Raw genomic sequence first — 24,402 nt, 5'->3', positions numbered from 1 at the left:
GTGATAAACTCCCTTAGCCTTTTTTTGTCTGTGAAGCTTCTTATTTCCCCTTCAAGTTTGAATGATAGCCTTGCTGGATAGAGTATTCTTGGATTCAGTCCTTTGCTTTGCATCACTTTGTAAATTTCCGTCCATTCTTTTCTGGCCTGATGTGTTTCTGTTGAGAAATCATTTGATAATCTAATGGGAGATGCCTTGTATGTAACTTTCTGTTTCTCTCTTGCAGCCTGTAAGATTCTCTCTTTGTCCCGAACATTTGCCATGGTAATTATGATGTGTCTTGGTGTGGGTCTTTTCGGGTTCACCTTGTGTGGGACTCTGTGGGCTTGTGTGACTTTTTTCTTCCCCACCTCAGGGAAGTTTTCTGATATTATTTCTTCGAATCGGTTTTCTAATCCTTGTTCATCTATCTGTTGTTCTGGCACCACTATTATTCGTATGTTGTTTCGTTTCATGTTGTCCCAAAGCTCCCTTAGGCTCTCCTCCTGTCTTTTAATTTTTTTTCTCCAATTGCAGTACATTTTGGGTGTGTTTTGCTTCCTTGTCTTCTAATTCACAAATTCGGTCCTCCACTTCTCCTAGTCTACTGTTGATACTTTCAGTGGTGTTTTTTATTACAGCTATATCACTCTTCATTTCTTCTTGGGTCTTAAGTTGTTGATTTTTTAATCTGTTCCTACTAGCTTCTTCCATATGTTATTGAATTTTTTCATCTGTTTCTTCTTGCTTCTTGCATAGGTAGTTGAATTTTTCATCTGTTTCATCTAGCTTCTTGCAGAATTAGGGGATAAGGAAGAAAGAAGAGAAAAAGATAAAAGAGATAAAAGAAAAGAAAAGAAAAGTAGGGAAGAAAAAAAGAGTGCAAAAATGAAATTTGGAAAAAAGAGGTGGATTGAAAAGAGAAAAAAATAGAGTGAAAAGAGAGAATGAAGTAGAAGAGGGGAAGAGGCTATGTGTATGAGGAGAAAACTCCTATAGAACTGCCACTAATTCCAACAAATTCCAGCAACAGCTCCCTGGAGAGGAATGCAAACTAGAAACAACCAATAATATCAAGAGAGGCAAGGGAAAACAGAAGCACAAAAATAACCGGCGGGGGGCGGGGGGGGGGCGGAGGAGGGAGGGGAAAAAATAGCAGGAGAAAAGCAAAATCAAAAGCAAAACAGCCTCACAACCAGTCCTAAAACGCACACACACACACACACACACACACACACACACACAAACAACAACAACAACAACAAAAAAGCCAATATACTAAAAAAATCAAGCAAACAGCAACAAAACATTAGAAAGATAAAAGAAGAAAAAAAAATTTGCATAGTGAAGAAAGATAAGGGATATGTGTATAAGGATTTAGAGCAGTGGATTGGAAATAGGATATATAAGTAGGATGAAATTTTGACAGGACGTAAACAGAAGGAATAGGGAAAATCTAAAGCAGGAATAGGGTAAGAGAAACAGGACAACAAAAGGGGAAAAGTGAGGGAGAGGGTTTTAGCATAGAGGTAAAATTGCGGTAGGGAAAATTGATGTTAAAGGAATGATGAAAATAGAATAGAGAACACTAATCCCCAAATAAAATAAAGAGAAAATAAAATGGCACTTTAAAAAATGGTAAAATGTAGCAGTAATAATACTGGTTAAAAATAAAAATGTAGTAATTAAAAGGGTAAAATCAGGTGATGGAAAAAGAAGAACAAAAATTGGTTTCTTAGTTAAAAGGTGAAAAAAGAAAAAAGAAGAAAAAAAAATTGCAGTAGTGAAGGTCCTTCGGTTCTTCTACTCGTCAGTCTGGCTCGCCTTAGTCCTGTCAGGTATTCAGGAGAGTGTTGAATTTCCCTGTGATACACTGTTCCTCTGTGTTGTAAACCACAGTCCTGATTTTAAAGCAGGCCATATTTGTGTCCCAGACTGCCTTAACTTGTATTTAGCTAAGAGTCAGATTGTGGCTCAGCCTCTGGGTGGCAGTGTTTTTGGGTTGGCCTCTGAGGCTATAGGGCCTCTGAGGCTATAGGGCCTCTCTGTCCAGTAGCGTGGGTTTATCGTCTCTATTGCACTTAAAACTGGTGTGGGGAAGTCCACTGCCCAGAGCTGCTTCCTTAATAGTTACCCGCTCTGTGTTGTTGCTGGGATTGAAAATCCCTCTATAGGCCAGACCCTGTTAACTCCCAGGGACTGATCCGATTATTTAGTACTTGATCTCATTCAGGGTGCAATCTGGGTGTGGCTGTGCTCCTTGCCTGGGGGATGGGGAGAGGAGTCTCACTCCCTGGAGAGAATGGCTGCCCCAGTCCTGGGCTCAGGGGTGTCTCAGCACTCAATTCGCTGCCACCTCTCCCGGCCCCCGCCCCTCTCCTCAGTCTCTCCCCAGATTCCACTAGTCCGCACCTTCTCCCTCTCTTGAGCACAGGTGAGTGTCTGTATCCAAAATGTCTTATGAACTGGATTCAGTGAAAACAAACAAACAAACGCTGGCCGCGGAAATCAGGAAGCCTTAGTTTCTATAAGCTCTTCTCTGACCGGCACTGCATGGTCTGGTCAGCTCTTCAGGCTGCCCAGATTAGCCTCAGTCCTCCGTGAACACAGAACCCAGATCTCAAATCCCCTGATGCCAGGAATCCCGTGGATCTCCTTTCCCCAGTCAGGGGCTGTGCCTGGCCCAAGGGTCACGGCTGTCTGCCTTGTGGTCTCCCTCCGAACGTCTGGGCTCAGGGATCTGGAAAACTTTCCTGCCCAAATCCCTGGTTTTTTTTTTTTTTTTTTTTTACCTTTCCAGGGGAGTTCTGCCCTTTCAGCCTGCAAACCCTCTCACCACTCGATGTGTTTGTATGATTGTTTATGTGTGTATACACACGTGTGTGTGTGTGTGTGTGTGTGTGTGTGACAGACCAGGGTCAGCTGCACAGTGCACAGAGAACATTGAGTAGCCTCCAGACTCAGGCTGTCTGCCTAACTTCACACACCTGCCCCACCCCCACTGCCCATGGCATCCTGGGCCCTTTCGCTCACCCTTCAGTGGTTGAGGTCCCACACTAGCTCCTTGCACCTGGTAAAGAGCTTGGGACCTGATTGCCTGTGGGTTCCCCATAGCAGCCAGGGCCTTTCTGAGGTGTACATGCTGCCCACAGTAGTTGGGCTGGCACCTGCCCATTAGTGGACCAGACTCTCTCCTCTTCATTTCCCTCTCTCCCACGGCCTCACCCAGAATTCCCTGAACAAAGTTTGACACATCAGAAGTGCTCAGTCAGAGGTTCCCAGCTCACTCCACGTCCCTTTGGTGAAATCAGCTTAGCGTCTAGTGCAGTGGTTCTCAACCTTGGCTGCACATTAGAATCACCTGGGCATCTTTTTTAAATCCTGATTTCTGGGCCTCATCCTCCAGAAATTCTGTTTCTTTGTTATGGGGTGGGGCTACAACATTAGTAACAAACAGAATTTCTGGAGGATGAGGCCCAGAAATCAGGATTTGAAAAAGATGCCCAGGTGATTCTAATGTGCAGCCAAGGTTGAGAACCACTGCATGGGGGAAACTCTGAATAACTCTTTCCTCTCACAGGAATCCTTTGGTTTATGGAAGGAAAAAACGTCTCAATGTTTCTCTAGTGGTTCCCAGCGCTCCTTGACTTTGGGGAATCTTTTCAGGCCCAGTAAATGTAGCTCCTGTGGAGGTTGTGGAACTGGAAAAGCAGGCTGTACTGTCCAACCTGTAGCAGAAGTACCCAACTTCACTTTCAAAACCCAGGTGGTTACTGGAGCCCATAACCAGGAAAGGGGGAAAGGATATCTTCCTGGTAGGAATCCCACAGCACCTGTCCCCTAGGGGCAGGAGGACTCCGCAGGAAGTTCACTGAGAATCCAGCTGAATCATGACCATCAATGGGCCATCATGCCACAGATGTAGAACTGAATTGGCACCACCGTGGAGAACACTACCCACCATCTGCTGTTCAACTAAACAGATTGCTGTGCCCAGAAGTAGGCGACTGTCCTTGTGAGATGCCTCTCTGAGCTCATTGACTGTCTCAAGGACTCTGAGCTTTAGGGAAAAGGGAAAGCTGCTAGGAAAGATCTTGGTGCTATCACTCATTTTGGCCCTGCTTATTCCTGCAATGTACAAAGAGAAATGTTTTAGGAGAATGGGTTAGTGTTTAGGACTCCCTTATACAGTCTCCCCCTCTCTGTGTGGTCAAACTCCGAGAACACTTCAGGAGCACCCAGGTGTCATTGTGGGAGGTCTGGGAGCGGGCACTGAATGACTGCCATTGCCAGAGGGTGACCAGCAGGGATGAGCTCATTCACCTTGAGGGAGACACCAGACTTTGAAAGAAAACACCTGTCTGTCCTGGCCAGTGACTGGTCTGCTGTAAAAGTCTCCCTTGGCTCATGAGGGCTTGTATTACACATGTTGTATCACTACCTCGTGACACAAGAACAGATCTGAAGTACAGCTCTGATGGAAAAGTGATGGGTAGAGGTTTTGTTTTTTGTTTGTTTGTTTGTTTTTTTTGTGTGTGTGAGCAATCTTTATTTGGGTCCCTACTAGCAGGGTTAGTAATGGTTGTTACTGGTGAGGATGATGGGCTTTCTCCCATACGTTGACTGGAATGGCCCATCTTCTGAGCCAGACTGCCTCTGTCGTACACCGCTTAGCAGATGGAGTGGCCAGGTTCTAGGTGGACCTCTCTTCAAGGCCCCTGGAACTTGGGCTAGAGATACTCAGATGCTGATCAGAAACTTCCTGGCATCATAGGGGGGCCCGTGAGTAAAGACCCTCCTGTTTCAAGTTGCATGACTAATGTAAGGTGATTCCACCAAGGTCAGGAGCCAGGCAGTTCTGTCTCCTGTCCAGTAGGCAAGGCTCAGGGGACCAGATCTTCCTGGGCTTGCCTCAGGACTAACTAGCCAGTTCCTTGTCTGAGTATGTGAAAATGAAAGAGGACAATGGGAACAAAAGCCTGTCCAGGCCAGGATTTCTAGTCTCCTCAGGCTCATCTGAGGAGATGTGTGGCACAGAAACAGAAGAACACGGACTCACAAATATCATTGTGCTGTTTATTTTCATTCATGGAGTTTTGCCTTTCTTTATTAAAGCCTACATGGATTCGTGGGTACAAACTGGTGATTGTTTTCTGTCACCTGTGATCTTATAGGCCTGCATTGCCCTTGAACTGCTCACAGAGTGAACAGTTGCCATATACGGAGTCCTCCCCCTCCTAGTCCTTATCAGGTTCCTTGGGCTGGGTCATGACTGAAAGGTCAGCCATTTCGAGGGTTCAACCCCAGCAGGACCAGGGGTTCCCAACGGCATAGACGGAGTCGGCGAAGAAGGAAGGACACGGAGACAGTGTTCAGTTGATCAGCAGCCTAGCCAGGATCTCCAGCCAAGTTCTGGTCTGGATCTCCAGAGAGGTTCTGGTGTTTATTGTCTTGTTACATCAGTATTAATACCAGTTGATTTTAATCCTGTCAATTTCTATTACAAAGGTTAGGGCGTTTCTTATCTCCATTCCAGGGAGTAAAGATTATGTAGCTTAAGCATGATTGTTTGTAGTTAAAGTGATTAACTACCCGCCTGGCACTTAGTTAAGGAGTTTCATCCCCTCCCTAACTTCAGGGAAAAATCCCTACCTGGGGAAACAACCTTTCTAGGAGAGGTGACCCTGGTTAAAACACACAGCGCTAAGGGGAGCAAACATATTAAGAACAGTATGCTATATACGCCAGGTCCCTTGAAACATATGCTGTGCAGATGTTTCTTTCCTGCAGCGACTGTGTCAAGCAGCAAGGATGGACCGGCTTCCGGAAAATTCCCCCTTTTTTATTTTTTAAATGATAGTGCATGCAAATCAGTGGCCACCTCTCAGATTGGGCCGTTTACAACTCGGGAGAAGACTGGCAAGCAATGACAGTGAGCATAACTATAAACATAGTGGATGGATTGCACAAGGAGCCCCATTCCTGTAGAAGGTTGCCGGCCTCTTCAGTCAAGGGATTACAGCTGTCCTCAAGTTGTTGGTTTGATTATCTTTGTTGGTCTGGCTAGCGGGCGGCATCACTGGCGACAGGCTTCCCGAAGCGTCAGCAAGTTGAAGGGCTGCATCAAAGGGTCCATCAGGGCCGTGGTTGATGGTGGTGTCGATGTCCGAGGAGGAGTAAGCTGTGCCCTCTGGATCCAGCTGATATGGAAAATGGAGGGTAGTAGAAAAAGAAGAGAAAGCAAAAGAACTACAAGGCATGGAAGTGTTTAGAAAAAAGAGGGAGAAGAAAGGGAAGAAGGCAGCATCCTGACACAGCCCTTTCCTTCAGCTTCCCCTTTCCCTGTGGTCCCAGGTAGAAATGGGAAACAAGTCCTGTTGCAGTGAGTGGGCAGCTGCTGTCAGCCAGTCTCTGTCTTTACCTGGGTCCCGATCTGAGCTGGGCATGGGAAGCAGGAAGCAGCCATGGGGACAGGAGACCTTCCTCAGAAGGGGCGAGTGTTCAAGCCCCTGCACCATTGGGGAGGGGGGTCTGTGCCCCACCTTTGTTGCACCCCAAGTTTTCTCCTACTGGCCCCCGACTGTGCCTGTCTTAGGTTGCCCCACCCTGTGGAGTCTTACCCGTCGTTGACTACCAGCCATCTCTGGGCCAAGTAGGGTGATGTGAGGTTCAATTTTGTCTCCTTGATAGCCTATGTCCCTCTGGCCTCCATGCCCAGCAACTGCCTTTGGATTCCCTCGCCTGCTGGCGGGGCTCTGGCATTGATCATAGGGAACTCAGGTTTCTTCTCTAGAGAGGGCCCAGCTTACGCCATTGGGCCAGAGACAGATCCATGGTACCAGCCACCACGAGGCTTCAACCTCAGCATGAACAGAGAGCTCAGGCAACAGCTATGGGCAATTGGATTGTAAGAAGAGGGTCCCTCTTGGCACAAGGGTAAGAGGCGCCAATATAGGACAAAGGAGAGTCCTGGAACAGGGCTTTCTCAGCCCAGGATGTCAGGCTCTTGGCACAAGACAACTCCATGTATGGGGCATATACCAAACACCCCTAGTCACGGCATAAAAGGGAGGTGCCCTTCCTGGAACAGTAGGGTAGGGAGATTCTAGAAAACGCTGTGTTCAGCAAAGAAGGAGAAAGGCCAAAGAACCAGCAAACAAGTAGTTAGATTTTTAAAAAAGGAAAAAGGAAAGGAGATGTGGGGCAAAGCTGGGACATGTGGAAAGACAAAATGGAGGCACATGTGATCCTCCCAATGGACAGATTGTTCCAGCTCAGGGCTGCACAGTTGCTGCAGACTGGCACTGGTCAGGTGTGCTATGATGAGGCAGAGATGGCGGGCGGTGAGACATAAGGTCAGACTAGACGGTCTGGAATCCACACATGTGAGTCTGCGTCCTGTGGAAATATACAAGCATATCCACTCCCCTGAGTTAAAAGTACATCAGGTCCCTTCCAGTCTCCTGTAAGAAGTCTCTCCATTTGATGAGGGCTTTAGGTTTAGTTAGATCAGGGTTCCAATGCCTGTGCATTGGGGAATTTCCCTCAGAATCTACATTTAGTATATTAATTACAAATAGAGTATGTTGTAGAACATGATGAGGAGAGGAATATTTAAACTCATTTTCTTGTAATATTTTGTAACAGGAGTAAATCAAACACCGCTGGGGCTATATAATAGAACTTCCATTTGAGATAAGATATCTCTTCCCCCTAATGTAAAGGGGATAGTTGTAATTACATAGGGACAGAATGTTCCTGAATGTTGATCTTCATCAGCCCAAGTTAAAATCTGAGAACTCTTTTTTACATTAGATGCCTTGCCTAGTCCTACTAGGGAAGTGGAGGTGGTGTGCATGGGCCATGAAGAGGGCCAATCCTTCCCTGCTATGCAGGGAATATCTGCTCCTGTATCCAATAGACCTTCAATTGGTTTCCCCTGAATTTGTAATAATTTTGTAGGTCTAGTAGCATGGATTTCTTGTATCCAAAATGCTGCATCACTAGATCCAAAGCCTCCGGCCCCTCTAGCTTTCTGAGTAACAGCTGTCCCTATTTTATGTATTGGTAACAGGATTAATTGGGCAATTCTCTGGTTGGGCTGAATCTGTATAGTTGTGGTGGGTGGGGAAAGTAAAATCTGTATTTCGCCTGTGTAGTCTGCATCAACAACTCCTGGGATGACTAAGATCCCCTGTAACGAGGTGGAGCTCCATCCTAATATTAAACCTACGGTTCCCTCAGGCAGCGGCCCAGACACTCCTGTAGGAATGGCTGCTACTGGCGAGTCTGGGGTTAGTATTGCGTGTGTGGTTGAGTGGAGGTCCAATCCTGCACTGCCTGGGGTTGCCCTGAAGAGGTCACTGACTGATTGAAATTTGCAAAGGGGTTGAGGGTTGATGCCCCTATTATTGCAGGGGCCTGGGGGTGGCCCCTTCTCAAGTTTCCCAATTGAGGTGATGGGATATAACCTCCTTGGGAGCTATTTGTAGAGTTGAAAGGCCGACCATTTTTATGGTATCTTGATCTACATTCCTTTGCCCAATGGAATCCTTTCTGACATCGGGGACAAATGGTTTTTGGAGGATTAATATTATTCCCTAATGTATTTCCAGGCTGTCGAGGAGCTTGCCATCTGGCCTATTATTATTTTTATTTGGGCATTCTCTGCTAAAGTGCCCAGATAAGCCACAAGAGTAGCAGTTCATATTTCTTTTATTACCTGTACTATCACTGGCTTGTCCTATACCCTGTACATATTGAGGGTATGTCTCCCCTTTGAGAGCTGCAGCTATAGCTACACCCTGTATAAATGCTAGACTTACTTCAGCACACTGTTTTATAAAATCCTTTATAGTTCCTGTTCTGAGAATCAGCCTTAATAAAGCCTGACAGGTATTATTAGCATTTTCAAAAGCCAGTTGTTTGATTAGGATATCGGCTGCCTCTTTGTTATTGATTACTCTCTTGACTGCCTGCATGAGGCGAGAAAGGAAATACTGATATGGTTCCTCGACCTGCTGTTTAACCTCTGTAAGGGTGGTTGTTTTTCCTGCTGTATGAGGTAGGGATTTCCAGGCACTTACTGCACAACTGGTTACTTTGGTAAGTGCCTCTGTGGGCATATTCATTTGCTCCTCAGCCGTGTTAAAATCACCTTCTCCTAATATCATGTCTAGGGTTATTCCTTTTCTGGTTTTTTCGCTAGTGGCTACAGCTTTCTTAGCAAGATCTTCATAGTCAGTTTTCCATAATAAGTAATCGCCTCCTGAGAGACAGGATTTACAAACCTGTGACCAATCATAAGGAGTCATCCATTTACTGGCTAGGGTTTCTACCAAGGTTTGTGTGTAAGGAGCTAGAGGTCCATATTCAGAGCAGGCCAATTTTAATTCTTTAAGTACTTTGTAAGGTATAGGCTCCAAGGTGGGGTTTCTATTCCCAACAGACTCATTCTCATATGTAACTGGGAAGCAGAGTGAGAATTCAAGATCTCCATTAGCTTCAGCTTCAATTATCGCCCTTTGAAATTTAGACATGGAGCTCATAGGAGCCACAGGACCTGGTTTAGGTTTCCTTTCTAATTTGGGGAGCCTGTTTTGAATGGGAGGGCCTCTCTCCTCTCTACTGACTGGAAAGGACCAATGGTCATGTTTATGATACTTATTCTCCTCCCGATCAGTAGGCCTAGCTAAATTGCTTTTAGATTGAGCTGAAGACAATAATGATGTATCCTCTCTGTGTGGAGCCGGGGGACTATTTACATTTTGAGAAAGTTCAACCGTTTTTGCCTCTGGTGCCAAGGTTTCACAAATTGAATTCCAGAGAGAAAAGGTATCTGCGGGGACCTTCTCAGATCCATGGTAGCTGTAATAGTTCTGTAATTGCTCTCCTACTTTAGTCCAAGTTTCTAAATTAACAGTTCCATCCTCAGGAAGCCATTGAAATACGTCTTCTATAAAACTTTCTGTCTGACTGGGAGTAACCTTAACTCCTCTGCTAGCAAGCATAGCCGTTAAAAGATTAATACAGAGTCTTTTTTCTTTAGACTCAGTATGACCCATCCTGTCAATCTAAGTTCTGTACTAACTACCCGCTTACCCTACTATTTCTCTATGGGGGTGGGGGGGTCTGCAGCAACCTATGGTGCAGTCCAATCCGTCCCAAGTACGGGGGGACTTACCTAAGGGTCCCTGTTCGGGCGCCAGATGACGGGGTCCAACCCCAGCAGGTCCAGGGGTTCCCAAAGGCGTAGACGGAGTCGGCGAAGAAGGAAGGACACGGAGACAGTGTTCAGTTGATCAGCAGCCTAGCCAGGATCTCCAGCCAAGTTCTGGTCTGGATCTCCAGAGAGGTTCTGGTGTTTATTGTCTTGTTACATCCGTATTTGTACCAGTTGATTTTAATCCTGTCAATTTCTATTACAAAGGTTAGGGCGTTTCTTATCTCCATTCCAGGGAGTAAAGATTATGTAGCTTAAGCATGATTGTTTGTAGTTAAAGTGATTAACTACCCGCCTGGCACTTAGTTAAGGAGTTTCATCCCCTCCCTAACTTCAGGGAAAAATCCCTACGTGGGGAAACAACCTTTCTCGGAGAGGTGACCTTGGTTAAAACACACAGCGCTAAGGGGAGCAAACATATTAAGAACAGTGTGCTATATACGCCAGGTCCCTTGAAACATATGCTGTGCAGATGTTTCCCTCCTGCAGCGACTGTGTCAAGCAGCAAGGATGGACCGGCTTCCGGCAAGCCATCACCATATAAATACCAGGTGTTGTACAAATACATCATCAAATCATATAGTGTGTGATTTAGGGGGCTAGAGGTCAGAGCCCCTGTGCCATCCATTCAGGCAATAGCAGGGGAACAAGCATGCCATTCCCATATATGCCCTCCCCACTTGGACCACCTGCCTCACTTTCACACCTGACCTCAATGGCACTGTTCATGAGCAGCAGAACTGAGAACTTGAATGAGCAGGTGGCACTCGGTCCCTGAGGATTGCTTGATTTCCTTTTGCTCAACTTCTTCAATGCCTTTTTCATGCTGAATTCTTTCTTCCTGAGTGTCTGCTATGGGGCAGCCTCTTGTTTCTCTGCGGAGGAGTTGAGGTGGTATCTGGCCAAGTATGATTCATCTGGTTTCCTTTTGTCTTGATGTTCTGGACGAGCCAAGGTTTGTCTTTCTGGAATTGCTGTTTCTGTACACCTGAAACAACATTAATTCAGTAATTCTGGGAGGAAAAATATATCTACTTGATATTAACTGGCTTCTCAGAATCTTTAGTCATCCCTGCAGGTTATGTCTAAGGGGGTTACAGTTTCATATGGAAATCTGTACTTTCTCACCTTTGGAAAAATACTATCTCATGTGAAAAAGAGTTATCCCCTGAAATGAAACCCTTTCAGTATATCATTCTTCTGCACCTACTAAGAAGATGTTTGAGTAACAGAGAACATGGGACATGGGAGGACTTTCTACTTTACCATCATCCTGTTCCCTGGAGCACTGCCTGGGCATATTTTGCTGAATCCGATTCAGCAAGCGGATGGATGAACGTCTTCAGGCTGTCAGATTCAAGGACTTGCTCCTTGCCCCTTCGGCAAAGAACCTCACATTGGAAAAGATCTTTCTCAGTTATCCTGGGGTCTCCAGCATCATTCCAGTGCACAGACATGGAGGCATCATCCACCACTATCCCCCAAAGCATTCTTGGGAAGGACAGTCCCAGAAAGTCATTGTTTCCTTCCAATTTGGCAGCATGTTGGCTTGGGTCCTCTGGTTATAGGTTGTCTTGGCACCCTGCTTGGTACCTGTGTCTCTCCAACACCTGTGATAGGATCAGCTTGGCTCCGTGCATCTCATGGGTACTCGGACTTGGCATGGAGATGCTCTACATTAAAAAGCATTGACTACTCTAATCCTATCCCTGAGCAGGGGGGTCACAGCACGGATGCCCAATATATACTGTCCTCCAAATTCTTGAGCAGGGGTGGGCAAACTTTTTGACTCGAGGGCCACAATGGGTTCATAAACTGGACCTGAGGGCCGGAACAAAAGCATGGATGGAGTGTTTGTGTGAACTAATATAAATTCAAAGTAAACATCATTACATAAAAGGGTACGATCTTTTTTTTTTAGTTTTATTCATTTCAAATGGACTGGTTCTGGCCCGCGGGCCATAGTTTGCCCACGGCTGTTCCAGAGTCTCAGCCATGGGGCCACCAGATGCTTAAGTCATGTGATTTCCCAAAGATGGCTCACAGCTGCTCTGGAGTTTGGGCCCTGGATAAGTGTAGGGGAGTGGATGTGTATAGGGCCCCCAGGTTCTCTCTTTCCAAAAAGCACAGAAAAATTGGGTTCAGGATACCAGAAAGAACTCTCATCTGCTGCCAGGGAGATTGTTTCTTGTTGATAGTTCACTGGATGTGTTGAGAGGTCATGAGTCTATCTCTCTTTCATCCCTAGAGAGGGAGAGGCCTATTGATGGCCTCTTTGATAGCTCAAGGTCAAGGCCTTGGTTAGTCCTAGCTTGGCTACCACCAAGAATGCCGGGGTCAGATGGGCCCCTGGGGGACTGTACCTCCCAGAAAATGGTGGTTGGCCCCATCTCAGCAGGTAGCCCCCCTGTCCAATGCACCCTCCACAAGCATGCTTCTTTGGTCTCTTCCAGCTACTCTTGCTGGTTGCTGGGTCCTGCTCACATGAGCCCAAACGAAGAGTCCTGCTTTATTAGCCCGGGTCAAGTTGTCCCTAGAGTAGGGTGTGTTCCTGTATAGGTGGGGGTACAAGCAGTGTCACCTTTCCACGGTACCCTTCTATCTCCCTTTTTAGAGTATTAAGACCAAAGTTGGTAGTTAGACCACCTCAAACAGATAGAGAACATGGATCACAAAAACCATTGTAGTATCCTCTCCTCTGTGGTGAAGATGACTTGCATTTGACTTTAGTCACATCCCACACCCAGGATCTCATCTATGTTCAAGTACATAGCCATGATTATTTTCATATCTGCTTCATTCAGTCACGGCTACCTAAACATGTTGGAATTTTCCTTTTTAGTGAGTCTGTGTCCTTGTCCCATGAGTCCTTGTCCCATGTCTTGCACTAAGTGGTGTAATTTGTGCTCTCTGAGGGTCCATCCTTTGTTTCTAAAAGTGGAGTGCAAAAGCATTTGGGAACAGAATCCCCCAAAGTGCCCCTAGCCTAAGGACTGGATCCTTAATGGAGCCCCTGGGTGAGGGGTGGGCAAACTTTTTGACTCGAGGGCCACAATGGGTTCTTAAACTGGACCGGAGGGCCGGAACAAAAGCATGGATGGAGTGTTTGTGTGAACTAATATAAATTCAAAGTAAGCATCATTACATAAAAGGGTACCGTCTTTTTTGTTTTTAGTTTTATTCATTTTAAAGGGGCCGGATCTGGCCCGCGGTCCGTAGTTTGCCCACGGCTGGTCTAGATTCAGGCTCAGTCCATGGTCTCTGTGCCTCTAAACAGGATTACAGAGCATTCATGCACAAAGTCAGTATATTCTTGGAGGATATGCCCTAGAGCAACAGTTCTCAACCTGTGGGTTGCGACCCCTTTGTGGGTCGAAAGACCCTTTCACAGGGGTCTCCTAAGACCATCAGAAAACACATATATAATTACATATTGTTTTTGTGATTAATCACTATGCTTTAAGTATTTTCAATTTGTAACAATGAAAATACACCCTGCATATCAGATATTTACATTACGATTCATAACAGTAGCAAAATTATAGTTATGAAGTAGCAATGAAAATAATTTTATGGTTGGGGGTCACCAAAACATGAGGAACTGTATTAAAGTGTCACGGCATTAGGAAGGTTGAGAACCACTGCCCTAGAGGATAGGTGTTGGTGGGTTCGGGGTGGGGGTGGGGGGCTCCTAGTGTCTCTGGAAAAGCAGCCAGCTCCTTTTAGTTGCCTACCAAACATTGTTTCTTAAATGAGTTCTTTAAAGGCTGAAAAGATTTCCTTGTGCACTTTGCTAGCTCATGCCACTACCGATTACTTATATGAAGGGACTTGTCCATTTTATGGGAGGGAAATTGGAGAGAGGGTTTGGAAACCACAATCTGGAATTTGGTGGAGAGAGGGTGTTTATTTGTTATGATTAAGGCACCCTTGCATCCCAAGGCTTCTGTAGGACCATTAGCTAATGTTCTTTGAAGCAAGAGCAACTGAATTTCCACTGAGGTGAAGAATCTAGAACATCAGGCTCATCTTTTCCTTTGAAGATGAAATACCCACTTTGCTGACTTCCGTGGAGTTGAAGAAAGCCATTATGAAACTGGCCTTCCTCAATTAAGTCTGCTGGGTCCCAGAAATTCACCCATTGGTACCCTGGCCACCAGTCAGACAGTCTCTATTAGGCAACATGTTCAGGACCCTTTGAGAAAGGAGAACAAACCTAGAGGAATCACAATACCTGATATCAAGCTATGCTATAAGGCCATTGTAATCTAAACAACTGGTAATGACAGAACAGCAGGCATATGGATCAATGGAACACAACAGAGAGCCCAAACGTCAACCCACACCTACACTGTGAACTGATATTTGACAAAGGGGGCAACAGCATACAATGAGGTAAAGACAGTCTCTTCATTAGTAAATGGTATTGGGAAACTTGGATGGGTACATGTGAAACAATGAAATGAAACCACCAACTTATACCATTCAGAAGAATACATTCAAAATGAATAAAAGACTTAAATGTAAGTCATGAAACCATAAAAATCCTGGAAGAAAACATAGGCAGTAAACGCTCAGACATTACACATAGCAATATTTTTTGCTGATATGTCACACAGGGCAAGGGAAATAAAGGAAAATATAAACAAATGGGACAAAATCAAACTAAAAAGCTTCTGCACAGCAAAGGGTACCGGCAACAACATGAAAAGAGAAGCCTCTGCATGGGAGAACATATTTGCCAAAGATACATCTGATAAGGGGTGAATCTCCAAAATATATAAAGTACTCATACAGTTCAACCAAAGAAGACAAACAATGCAATTTAAAAGTGGGCAGAGGTCTTGAGTAGATATTTCTCTAAAGAGGACATAGAAATGGATGAGACAAGAAAAAATGCTCAATTTCACCCATCATCAGAAATATGCAAATTCAAATGACAGTGAGGTAGCACCTCACAACTACCAGAATGGCTACCATCAATAAATCAACAAACAAAAAGTGCTAGTGAGGATGTGGAGAAAAAGGAACCCTTGTATACTATTAGTGGAAATGCAGACAGGTGCAACCACTATGGAAGACTGTGTGGAGTTTCCTAAAGTAATGAAACATAAAGCTGCCATTTGACACAGTGATCCCACTTCTAGGAATATATCTTAAGAAGCCTGAACCACCGATCACAAAGAATATATGCAGCCCTATGTTCAAAGAGCATTATTTACAACTAGAGGCCCAGTGCACAAAACTCGATCATTGTAGGGGGCGGCCCTCAGCCAGGCCTGCACCCTCTTGCAGTCCGGAGCCCCTCACTCTTTACCACCCACCTGATTGCTGCTCTTTAGTGCCTCCATGGAGGCGGGAGAGTTTCCTGCCACCACTGATGCACTCGCCACTGATGCACTGGCTGAACCGAGCTCCCCCTGTGGGAGAGCACTGACCAACAGGGGGTCAGCTCCTGCGTTGAGTGTCTGTCCCCTAGTGGTCAGGGCACGTCATAGTGACTGGTTGTTCCACCATTCAGTCAATTTGCATATTAGGCTTTTATTATGTAGGATAGCCAAGAGCTGAAAACAGTGCAGATGCCCATCAATAGAAGGGTGAATAAAAAAACAATGGTATATTTTCATAATGGAATACTACCTGGCATGAAAAGAGAAGGAATTCTTAACTTTTGAGACAGCATGTATGGATCTGGAGATTATTATACTCAGTGAAAGAAGCCAGTCAGAGAAAGAGAAAAACTATATGACCTCACTTATGTGTGGAATCTAGTGAACATTATCTGTCGAACAAAATAGAAACACAGGCATGAAGACATGGAACAGACTGACAGCGGTCAGAGGGGATGGGGGAGAGAGGGATTGGATGAAACTAACTGAAGGGATTAGCCAAAGAACATCCATGAACACAGATGGCAATGTGGTGAAGGCCAGAGGGTGCAGGGAAGACAGGTGCTATGTGAACAGGGTCAAAAGAAGGGAAAATATGGTATCTGTAATAGTGTCAAAAATAAAATAAAAACTTCTTGAAAGTATATTCCTATTTAGAGTTATCTCTTAATAGAAAATAAATAAGGGGCTATTGCTCTCAGATGGGATGGAGGGTGAGCTATGGGAGAGCAGGGTCATTCTGAAGGGAGTAGGGAGCCTCTGTGAAAGGTTGAGGGCAGGAGATTCTGTGCAGCCTTAGAAGGAGGCTGCACTGATAAGCAAGTCAGCAGATCATGATTCATGGATGGACAGGAGGCACCCAAGGGAAGTCCAGGGGAAGGGTGTTGTCATGAGGGAAAATTCTGGGACGAGGCAGAATTCCTGGCCCCGGGAAGACTGAGATATCAATAAACCTCCGACAATCTCCAAATTATGCTTTATTCTCACTGTCACCTTCCTTCCTTAGGCCTGCTCTTGCCTGGGCCCCAGGGTTCTACTAATTGTCATCTGAAAGAGTTCATTCATACTTAGAGGACAGATTAATTGTGAGGCAGAAGGTGGGCCATGGGCTAGAAAGGCAGGAAATATCATGGACTCCTGATGAATTCAGGCAAGGGGTCAAGACTCCACGATGCCACTTACTAGCCATGTATTCTTGGGAAAATTAGCAGGCCCAATGGGCATCAGGTTCTTCCTCTGTGAAGTAAGTGGGTCTGATAAGCCCTGTCTTATAGGACTGCAGGGATGTGTGGAGTGTTTGTAAACCACCGTGCACAGTACCTAGTGGAGACTGAATCTGTAATGAATGGCAGTTATTTCTAATATCGTTTTTATCCCAGATACTTCCACTCTCGCCTCTGGCACTGTGATTACTTGTTTGTTATTAAGGTCATATTAGAGAATGTGCAGCTCAGTTGGGCACAGAACACCCAGTCGGCCAAAGAGGATACCCAATTCATGGATGTATGCTGACATTCAGGTGTGGGGAGCCTTCCCAGCTGGACACACACAAAGATGCCAAAAAGAGAATCTACTTACAACTCTTTCCCTCTGTCCAAGCTGCTCTTTCATCCAAACAAATGCTTTCATTCATTTCACCCCCACCCAAAATCTACCCCTTGATAATGATTGGCCAGAGTACACTCAAGATCATTAACATTTAATCCCAATTAGGCTCTCCCAGGCCATCATGTTTCTCATGGCTCAGTAACTCTATTTCTGTAGAAATCTGTGCAGATGATGGGTATAACACGCCTAGTGCTCATACTGTCCAATGGCACAGTGTCTGCGTGGCTCATGCCATGCACATCATTTTTTAATTAAGGTATTACATATGAGTCCTTATCCACCCATTGCCCTCCTCCAGCCCCCCACTCATGCCATCACCACCCTGGCGTCTGTGTCCATTGGTTAGGCCTATATGCTTCATACAAGTCCTTTGGTTGATCTCTCCCCCTTACCTCCACCCTCCCCTACCTTCCCTCGGAGGTTTCATGGTCAGATCAATGCTTCTCTGTATTTGGATGTTTTTGTCCATCCATTTGTTGTTCATTATATTCCATATATAAGTGAGATCATGTGATAATTATCTTTCTCTGACTGGCTTATTTGGCTTAACATAATGCTCTCCAGTTCCACCATGCTGTTGCAACTACGCTGCGGTAAAAATGAAGGCCATTCAAAATTGAGTGCTGTTCCCTGGAGGCCCACCACCTCACCTGTTCTGTTACTTGTTTGTAAGATTTAGGGGACACCTAACCCCTTCCTTATATGACTTCAGCTCCTACACTATCATTCTGTGGGTGGGTGTGCCCTGCTTATGTTGGTGTCCCCACTACTAGCACAGGATCTTCCAGAGGACATAGGCTCAGTGAATGTCTGGGGATTAAATGAACCACTGAGCAGGGGTCGTCTTTATGCAGATGAAATCCCTCCACTTTCTTGCCGGAACCAAGGATCCTTCGAAAAGTTGTTTCATGCAAAGACAGACGAGAAGAGATAAGAATCAAAAATTAACAACCTTTTGCTATTATTTTTCTATTTATTAACTCCATTGCATGTACTGCCGAGTTCTTACACATTTCCAAGGAAATCCTTTTATAATGCCACGTTATCTATTTTGGGATCACAAACTAGGATGGAAAGTGTCCCAATTTTGGTTATACAATAGCAAATCTCTTACTCTTGAGCTGGACACGTAGAAATATATAATGTGATCAATGTCATTTACAAACTCACATGCTAAAAGTTTATGAAAGCTTCTATGAAAAGGGACATTCAAAAATTTCCTTAAAAATCGCAAAATAATAAAGCACAAATTTCTCAATCATAATAGGAGCTCATACCTTTCCCTGGGCCTCACTATTAGTTTCTTCTCAAACATAGAGTTGAAAATTGGATGCACTTTCTGCCCAGCAAAAGAAGTTAATGCTCATGGGCCTGAAAAGTGCCTGGATTCAACTCTGGCTCAGGCATAGTGTCATTACTCAGGCCCTTCAAGCAGGGATGAAAGGGAATAGGGATCCCTGTCATTAACCCCGAGCACAAACTGGAGGGTGTTCAACATGGTAGTCTCTGCATGTGCTCGGGGACCCCACAGGAACTCATAGCATGCAGGATCACTATTGGGCACCTGGCGGTACAGCAGGTACTGTTCCTGGACCCAAATTTTGGTGATGAGCTCCCTGGGCTCCCCATAGAGCCAATGCTCCTTCCCATCATACACCCCTAGAACATTCAGTGCTTCCCAGACTTTTTCCTCAGGGGCACAATCACCCTCTGAGGCGATCACCCACAGAACTGTGACCAGGAGGCCTGTGTTGGGATATCTGTGCCCATCGCTCACCATCCCATCATAGCTGAGCCCCAAGGCAGTGGCCAGGACATAGGTGTGAGTACTGGGGTCCATTTCTTTCACAACAATACCAAAGCCCCACTGGATGCATTCAGTGGCTGCACTGAAGAGCTCAGGAAAGTGGTCCTGGTGCTCTTTGATGACACTACTCAGCATTTCTGCCTTGGTGGTCGGCTCCTTTGCACGATACTTAAGGAGTAGAAACTCCACCAATTCTACCATCTTCAAATGCAGTGCTTTGTGGAGCAAGGAATCGGCATCTTCATCAGGGCCTCCCTCAGTGTTTGGACCCTCCTCATCTTGGCTGCTGGAGCTCACATCGTCAGCGTGTCTCCATGGAAAGGCTGCCATGGCATGGGGGGAGGCACCCTGAGGACTCTGGGGAGGACTTGGTGTCTCAGCAGCAGACACCTCCTCTAGGCTGTCTATAAACAGGACTGAGGGGGAGGAAGACCGAGAGGAGGACAGAGACAGGGCCTCCTCCTCCTCCTCCTCCTCCTCCTCCTCCTCCTCCTCCTGCATAGCCCAGAACAGTTCCTCTACCAACATGTCAGGGATCTCCATTGGGTCCAGATGGTCTTCCTCAGGCTTCCACGGCTCACTCATATGATGACCAGGCATGATGACTCGTGCTCGAACAGTGACCGAGTGTGGGCAGAAGATGGGCGATTAGGACCCACGGGCCTGGGGGAAGGGGAGTATGAGAGGCATGAGCTGAGAAACACACCCTAGGCGGCTCTGACAAAGGTGACTTCCAGGTCTCCCCTTTAGGGGTGTCCATGGGCCTCACAGGGCTCACTCCTGATCAGCCTGCCCACTAGGAGCCTGAAGTAGGAAGTGACATGACTGCTCAGGGTGTAGAAGGCACAGCGCAGGGTTCTGTAGCTGACAGTGGGGTGTGGAGGTGTCAGGCAATGTGGGGTCCCCTCTGACAGTGGTGGCGAGCCCATGGGGACATATTCATGGTTGGAACCTCACCTTAATTCCTAGCACTTCCTGGCCTCCTGCTGCTCAGTGACCTGAGAATATGTAGCATAAACCAAGGCCTTCACCTCCTTCTATCCGGGAGCTCTGCTGGTGGGAAAAACGGAGCACCTCAGGATGCACATGGCAATCACAGTCCTGGAACCCCAATGCTGACAGGAGGGGCAGCAGGACTCTGTGAGGTCCCCTCTGTTGTGTGTGGGAGGTTCCTCCTTGCACATGTAGGATCCTCACCTTTCCCCTGCCAGGGCCAGGCCCCTCACTGCCTTCTGCTGGCCTGAGGTCAAACTCTCAGAACAAGACCACACACACCTGACACTTGAGTGAAGAAAATGAGGGGGTCCCTCTCCCAGAGGATCAAGAAGGGGTGACTGAAGATTTGGGTCCATCTACGCTGGGTTAAGGCTCTGATCACTTCTCACCATGATGTACTGCAGGGTTTCAGACACTCTCTCTGCTGACTGAGCGCAATCTACTTAGACTTAGGGTGCACCTCTCTGAGATACAGGAGTAGGGAAGTGAGCTGAGGTAATCCAGGCCCTATTCCGAGTTTCCCCATTGCTGACAGAGGAGGCAGGGTAAGTCTGGGTTCCCATGTGCTCTGCTCCCCCTCAGTGCTCACCTTGATTCTTGGCAGGAACTGGGACTCGTCTCTCTGTTGACAAAATTTGGATCCTGGGGATGATACGACGTATGGTCTCACACCAAGGTCCTCACCTTGCTGATAGCTCTGAGACAAAAGTGAACAGGAACTCCATCGGCCCCCACCCCTGTCCAGGTTACCATACAACTGACACCAGGGCCTGGGCCCATCCATTCCGGGTAGAGTTCCCGTAGTCTGGCCTCAGGATACTTGCCTTTCTTCCTGGCCTGGCCTGGGTCTGAATCCAGCTGACTTGATTTCACCCTGAATAACTGTCCTCAGTGACAAAAGCTCAGGACGAGCAGGCATGTGGAAAGGGAGAGCATGTCACACCCAGGTAACCCTGCCTGGGGAATCTGGATGCTGAGGACAGGACACTCCCTGATGCTGAGGGCTCTCTTCTTTTCTCAGGGAGCACATAGCTGCAGTTTCCCACAAGAAAGCATTCACACCTTTATGACCCTTCCACAACCTCAGCTCATCTGTGCATGAACTGAAGCCATTCCCTCTGACCAAGGCCCTGTCCTTCCAGAGTGCCCTCAGACAAACGTGAGGAGGAACCACCTCTGCCGACCCATGCCAGGCCTTTCCCAGGGCTGACAACAGCACAGACTGGGTTCAGGGCACCCATTGTCTGGAGTGTGGTATCCTCTTTCCTCCCTGTGCTACCTAGGCTTACTCAGAGAGTGCCTGGGACCTTTCCCTTCTGCTGAACTGAGAGTGAATACTGCAGGCCATGCCCTCCATCTCTCTGAGACCTCCAAGGTGGATTTTAAGACACACCACATTGACTGTCGTGCCGAGTGTGCCAGTTGTGCCTGCAGAGCCTAAGCCAGCCAGTCGCTGTGTTTACTGGGGTGGGAAGTACCATCATGCTGCCTCAAGACCCACACTTTAATTACCAGCATTGCCTGGCACACCTCCCACGTTGCCGTGAATCCAGAACCTTGAAGACAATGCCCTCACCTCCCTTTGCCACTGCTAAGGTAGAAGTCTGGAAGCAACCCAAATCCCCAGCCCTACCATGAGGCTTGCAGGTGCTGCTGGCAGGAACAGGCACACTGCGGACACTTACGGCTCTAGCCAAGCCTCAGGCATACAGACATCCAGGTGTGCTAGGGGGCTTCCTGAGTCCTACCTCGGGTCCTCACCTGGTATCCTGGCAGAGCCCTGCAGCCCCCTTCTTTGCCTACCTGGAGCCTGACCCCTCAGAGCTCAGGGGGTGGAGTCCGCTTGTCTTCCTGCAGGATCCTCACCGTGACTCCTGGCTGGAGCTGGAACCTCCTGTCAACCTGAGAGGCCCAAGTCAGGAAGAGAGCAAGTGGTCATGGACCAGGGACTTCCAAGGGTTCACAGTAGGGGTAATGTGGGGCATCACTGTTGTGGTGTCCAGGGTCCCTCAGTCTTCCCTTTGCATGTTCACCTGGACTTGGGGCAAGACCCGGGTCCTCCCCTCTGCCACATATGTCATTCCCCTGAATTCCAAGGGCTGACATCAGGTCTGGGCTTCTGCGGTTCCTCTCTGCATGGTCATCCACCATAGGGCCTCCCAACACTTTGAGCAGGGCAGACTTCTGTGGACTCCCCTCCAGTTAGGGTTCCTGGATTCCCCCAGTCCTCCCTGGGGGTCCTCACCTTGACTGTGCCCTCTGCCCACCTGAGACCCTGCTCCTTAACCGAACCCCAGAGCCTGTCAGACCCGGATGCAATAGTCAGGAAAAGCACCTTGACTCTGGGCAGTGCTTCTGCATCCCTTCTGTGGACCTGAGTGAGGCCTCACATGATTTACCAAGTTTCCAGTCTCCCTCTGACCTGCATGCGGAAGTCAGGAGACACCTCACAGGGTCATCTGACATGGACTCCTCCATGGCTAATATCAGGGGAGGCCCTTTATGGGTTCCCCTAAATTGTGGGGTCCTGGTCCCCATCTTCTCTTCTTCAGCGGACTTGTGGCACTGCTCCTTACCCTGAAACCCAGTCTCTCACACCTGATGCAGAAGTCACCCCATCCTGTAGTACCCCGCCCACTCTGGTCCTCCCCGGACTGAGGATTCTGAGGTCCAGGGCCCCCAATTTCCCTCAGGGACCACAACTTGACAGCGGCAGGACCTGGAGTCCCCCTCTGCTGCCTGAAGCCCTGCTCCTTCTACCAAACCCCCCAGTGTCTCTCAGACCCAATGCAGAAATCACAAAGCACAATGTGTGAGATCAACCCTCCCCCACCCCAGGAGGCCTGCCTGATAGACACCCTTGTGGGATCCAGGCCCCCCAGTCTCCCTCAGGTTCCCACACTGACGCCGGGCAGTTCCGGACCCCCTCTTCCGACCTGAGATGCTGCTCTGACACGGAGCCGCCCGAGGGTCTCAGAGCACGAGGACCCGGAAGTCAGTCCTGACCACTCGTGGTCATCCCGCGCCTTGGGGCTCCCGGGACTGACGGCTCTGGACCCAGAGTCACCATGTCCTCCCCACGGCCTCACCATGAGGCCTGCAGGTCCTAGGACCCTCCCTCTGTGAACCGCGAGGCGGGACCCCCACACGGAGGCCCTCACCCCCGAGACCCCAGGGGAGGCCTGTGGGCATACCTCCCCAGGGCTCCCAACTCGGGCTGAACTAGCTCCCCGGGTACCACCGTCTGGTCCTCACCCTGATCCCAGGCAGAGCCTGGGCCCCGCCGACCTGAGGAGGCTCCCCTCAGCGCCTGTACCGTCTACCGACCCGAAGCCGGCCTCCCAACGATGGCGCTCAGCTCCCTCAGACTTCTCAGGCGGAAGTCCATGAGTCTGTGACATCACTTCCGGAAACCAATTGTGTGGTCACCCAGGACACTTGACAGGGGCGGAGTTCTGCTCCTTTGTGCCCCGCCCGCCCCTTCTGGTCCCTATCTGGGCTGAATGGCCTGGGCCACCACCCTGTGCTGACCTGGGTCTGTGCCCCGCAGGCCAAGTGCCCTGAGACAAACCTGTGGAGGAACTACCTCTGCCGACCCATGCCGAGCCTTACCCAGGACTGATAGCAGCACAGACTGGGTTCAAGGCACCCACTGTTTGGAGTGTGGTATCCTCCTTCCACACAACACATGCACAGTGGGAGAGTGCCTGGGACCTTTCCCTTCTGCTGAACTGAGAGTGAATACTGCAGGCCTTGCCCTCCATCTCTCTGAGACCTCCAAGGTGGACTTTAAGACACACCACGTTGACTATCGTGCCCAGTGTGCCAGTTGTGCCAGCAGACACTAAGCCAGCCGGTCCCTGTGTTTACTGGGGTGGGAAGTACCATCATCCTGCCTCAAGACCCACACTTTATTTACCAGTATTGCCTGGCAACCCTCCCACGTTGCCCTGAATCCAGAACCTTCAGGACAGTTCCCTCGCCTCCATTTTCCACTCCTAAGGTAGAAGTCTGGAAGCAACGCAAATCCACAGGCCTACCATGAGGCTTGCAGGTGCTGCTGGCAAGTACAGGCACACTGCGGACACTTATGGCCCTGGCCAAGCCTCAGGCATGCATACTTCAAGGTGTGCTAGGCGGCTTCCTCAGTCCTCAGACCACGAGAACCCGGAAGCCACTCCTCCCCACCCTTGGTCATCCCGCGCCTTCGGGCTCCCGGGACTGACTGCTCTGGCCCAGAGTCACCTTGTCCTCCCCACGCCCTCACCATGAGTCCTGCAGGTCCTGGGACACTGCCCATGGGTAGGAGACCCAGCCAGAGAGAAAGGGAGGGAATGCAGAGGTGCTGGGCACAGGGACTGTCAGGACACTGGATTGGGAAGAGAGTGCACAGGTGGCAG

General features: G+C 48.0%; 1 protein-coding gene across 1 annotated transcript; it reads right to left on the bottom strand.

Annotated features, from left to right (window-relative positions):
• Nucleotides 1-18,613: 18,613 nt before the first annotated feature.
• Nucleotides 18,614-19,207, bottom strand: LOC308511873 (melanoma-associated antigen 10-like; the record flags this gene model as incomplete). Its single annotated transcript, XM_081081716.1, has 1 exon — nt 18,614-19,207. The coding sequence occupies one exon, from the start codon at nt 19,205-19,207 to the stop codon at nt 18,614-18,616; it is 594 nt and encodes a 197-aa protein (XP_080937842.1).
• Nucleotides 19,208-24,402: the final 5,195 nt, after the last annotated feature.

This window comes from Myotis nattereri (assembly GCF_964212035.1).
Source record: "Myotis nattereri genome assembly, chromosome: X".
Lineage (NCBI taxonomy): Eukaryota > Metazoa > Chordata > Mammalia > Chiroptera > Vespertilionidae > Myotis > Myotis nattereri.
Note: the sequence above shows the minus strand (reverse complement) of the source record. Positions and strands in the feature narration are given on the sequence as shown.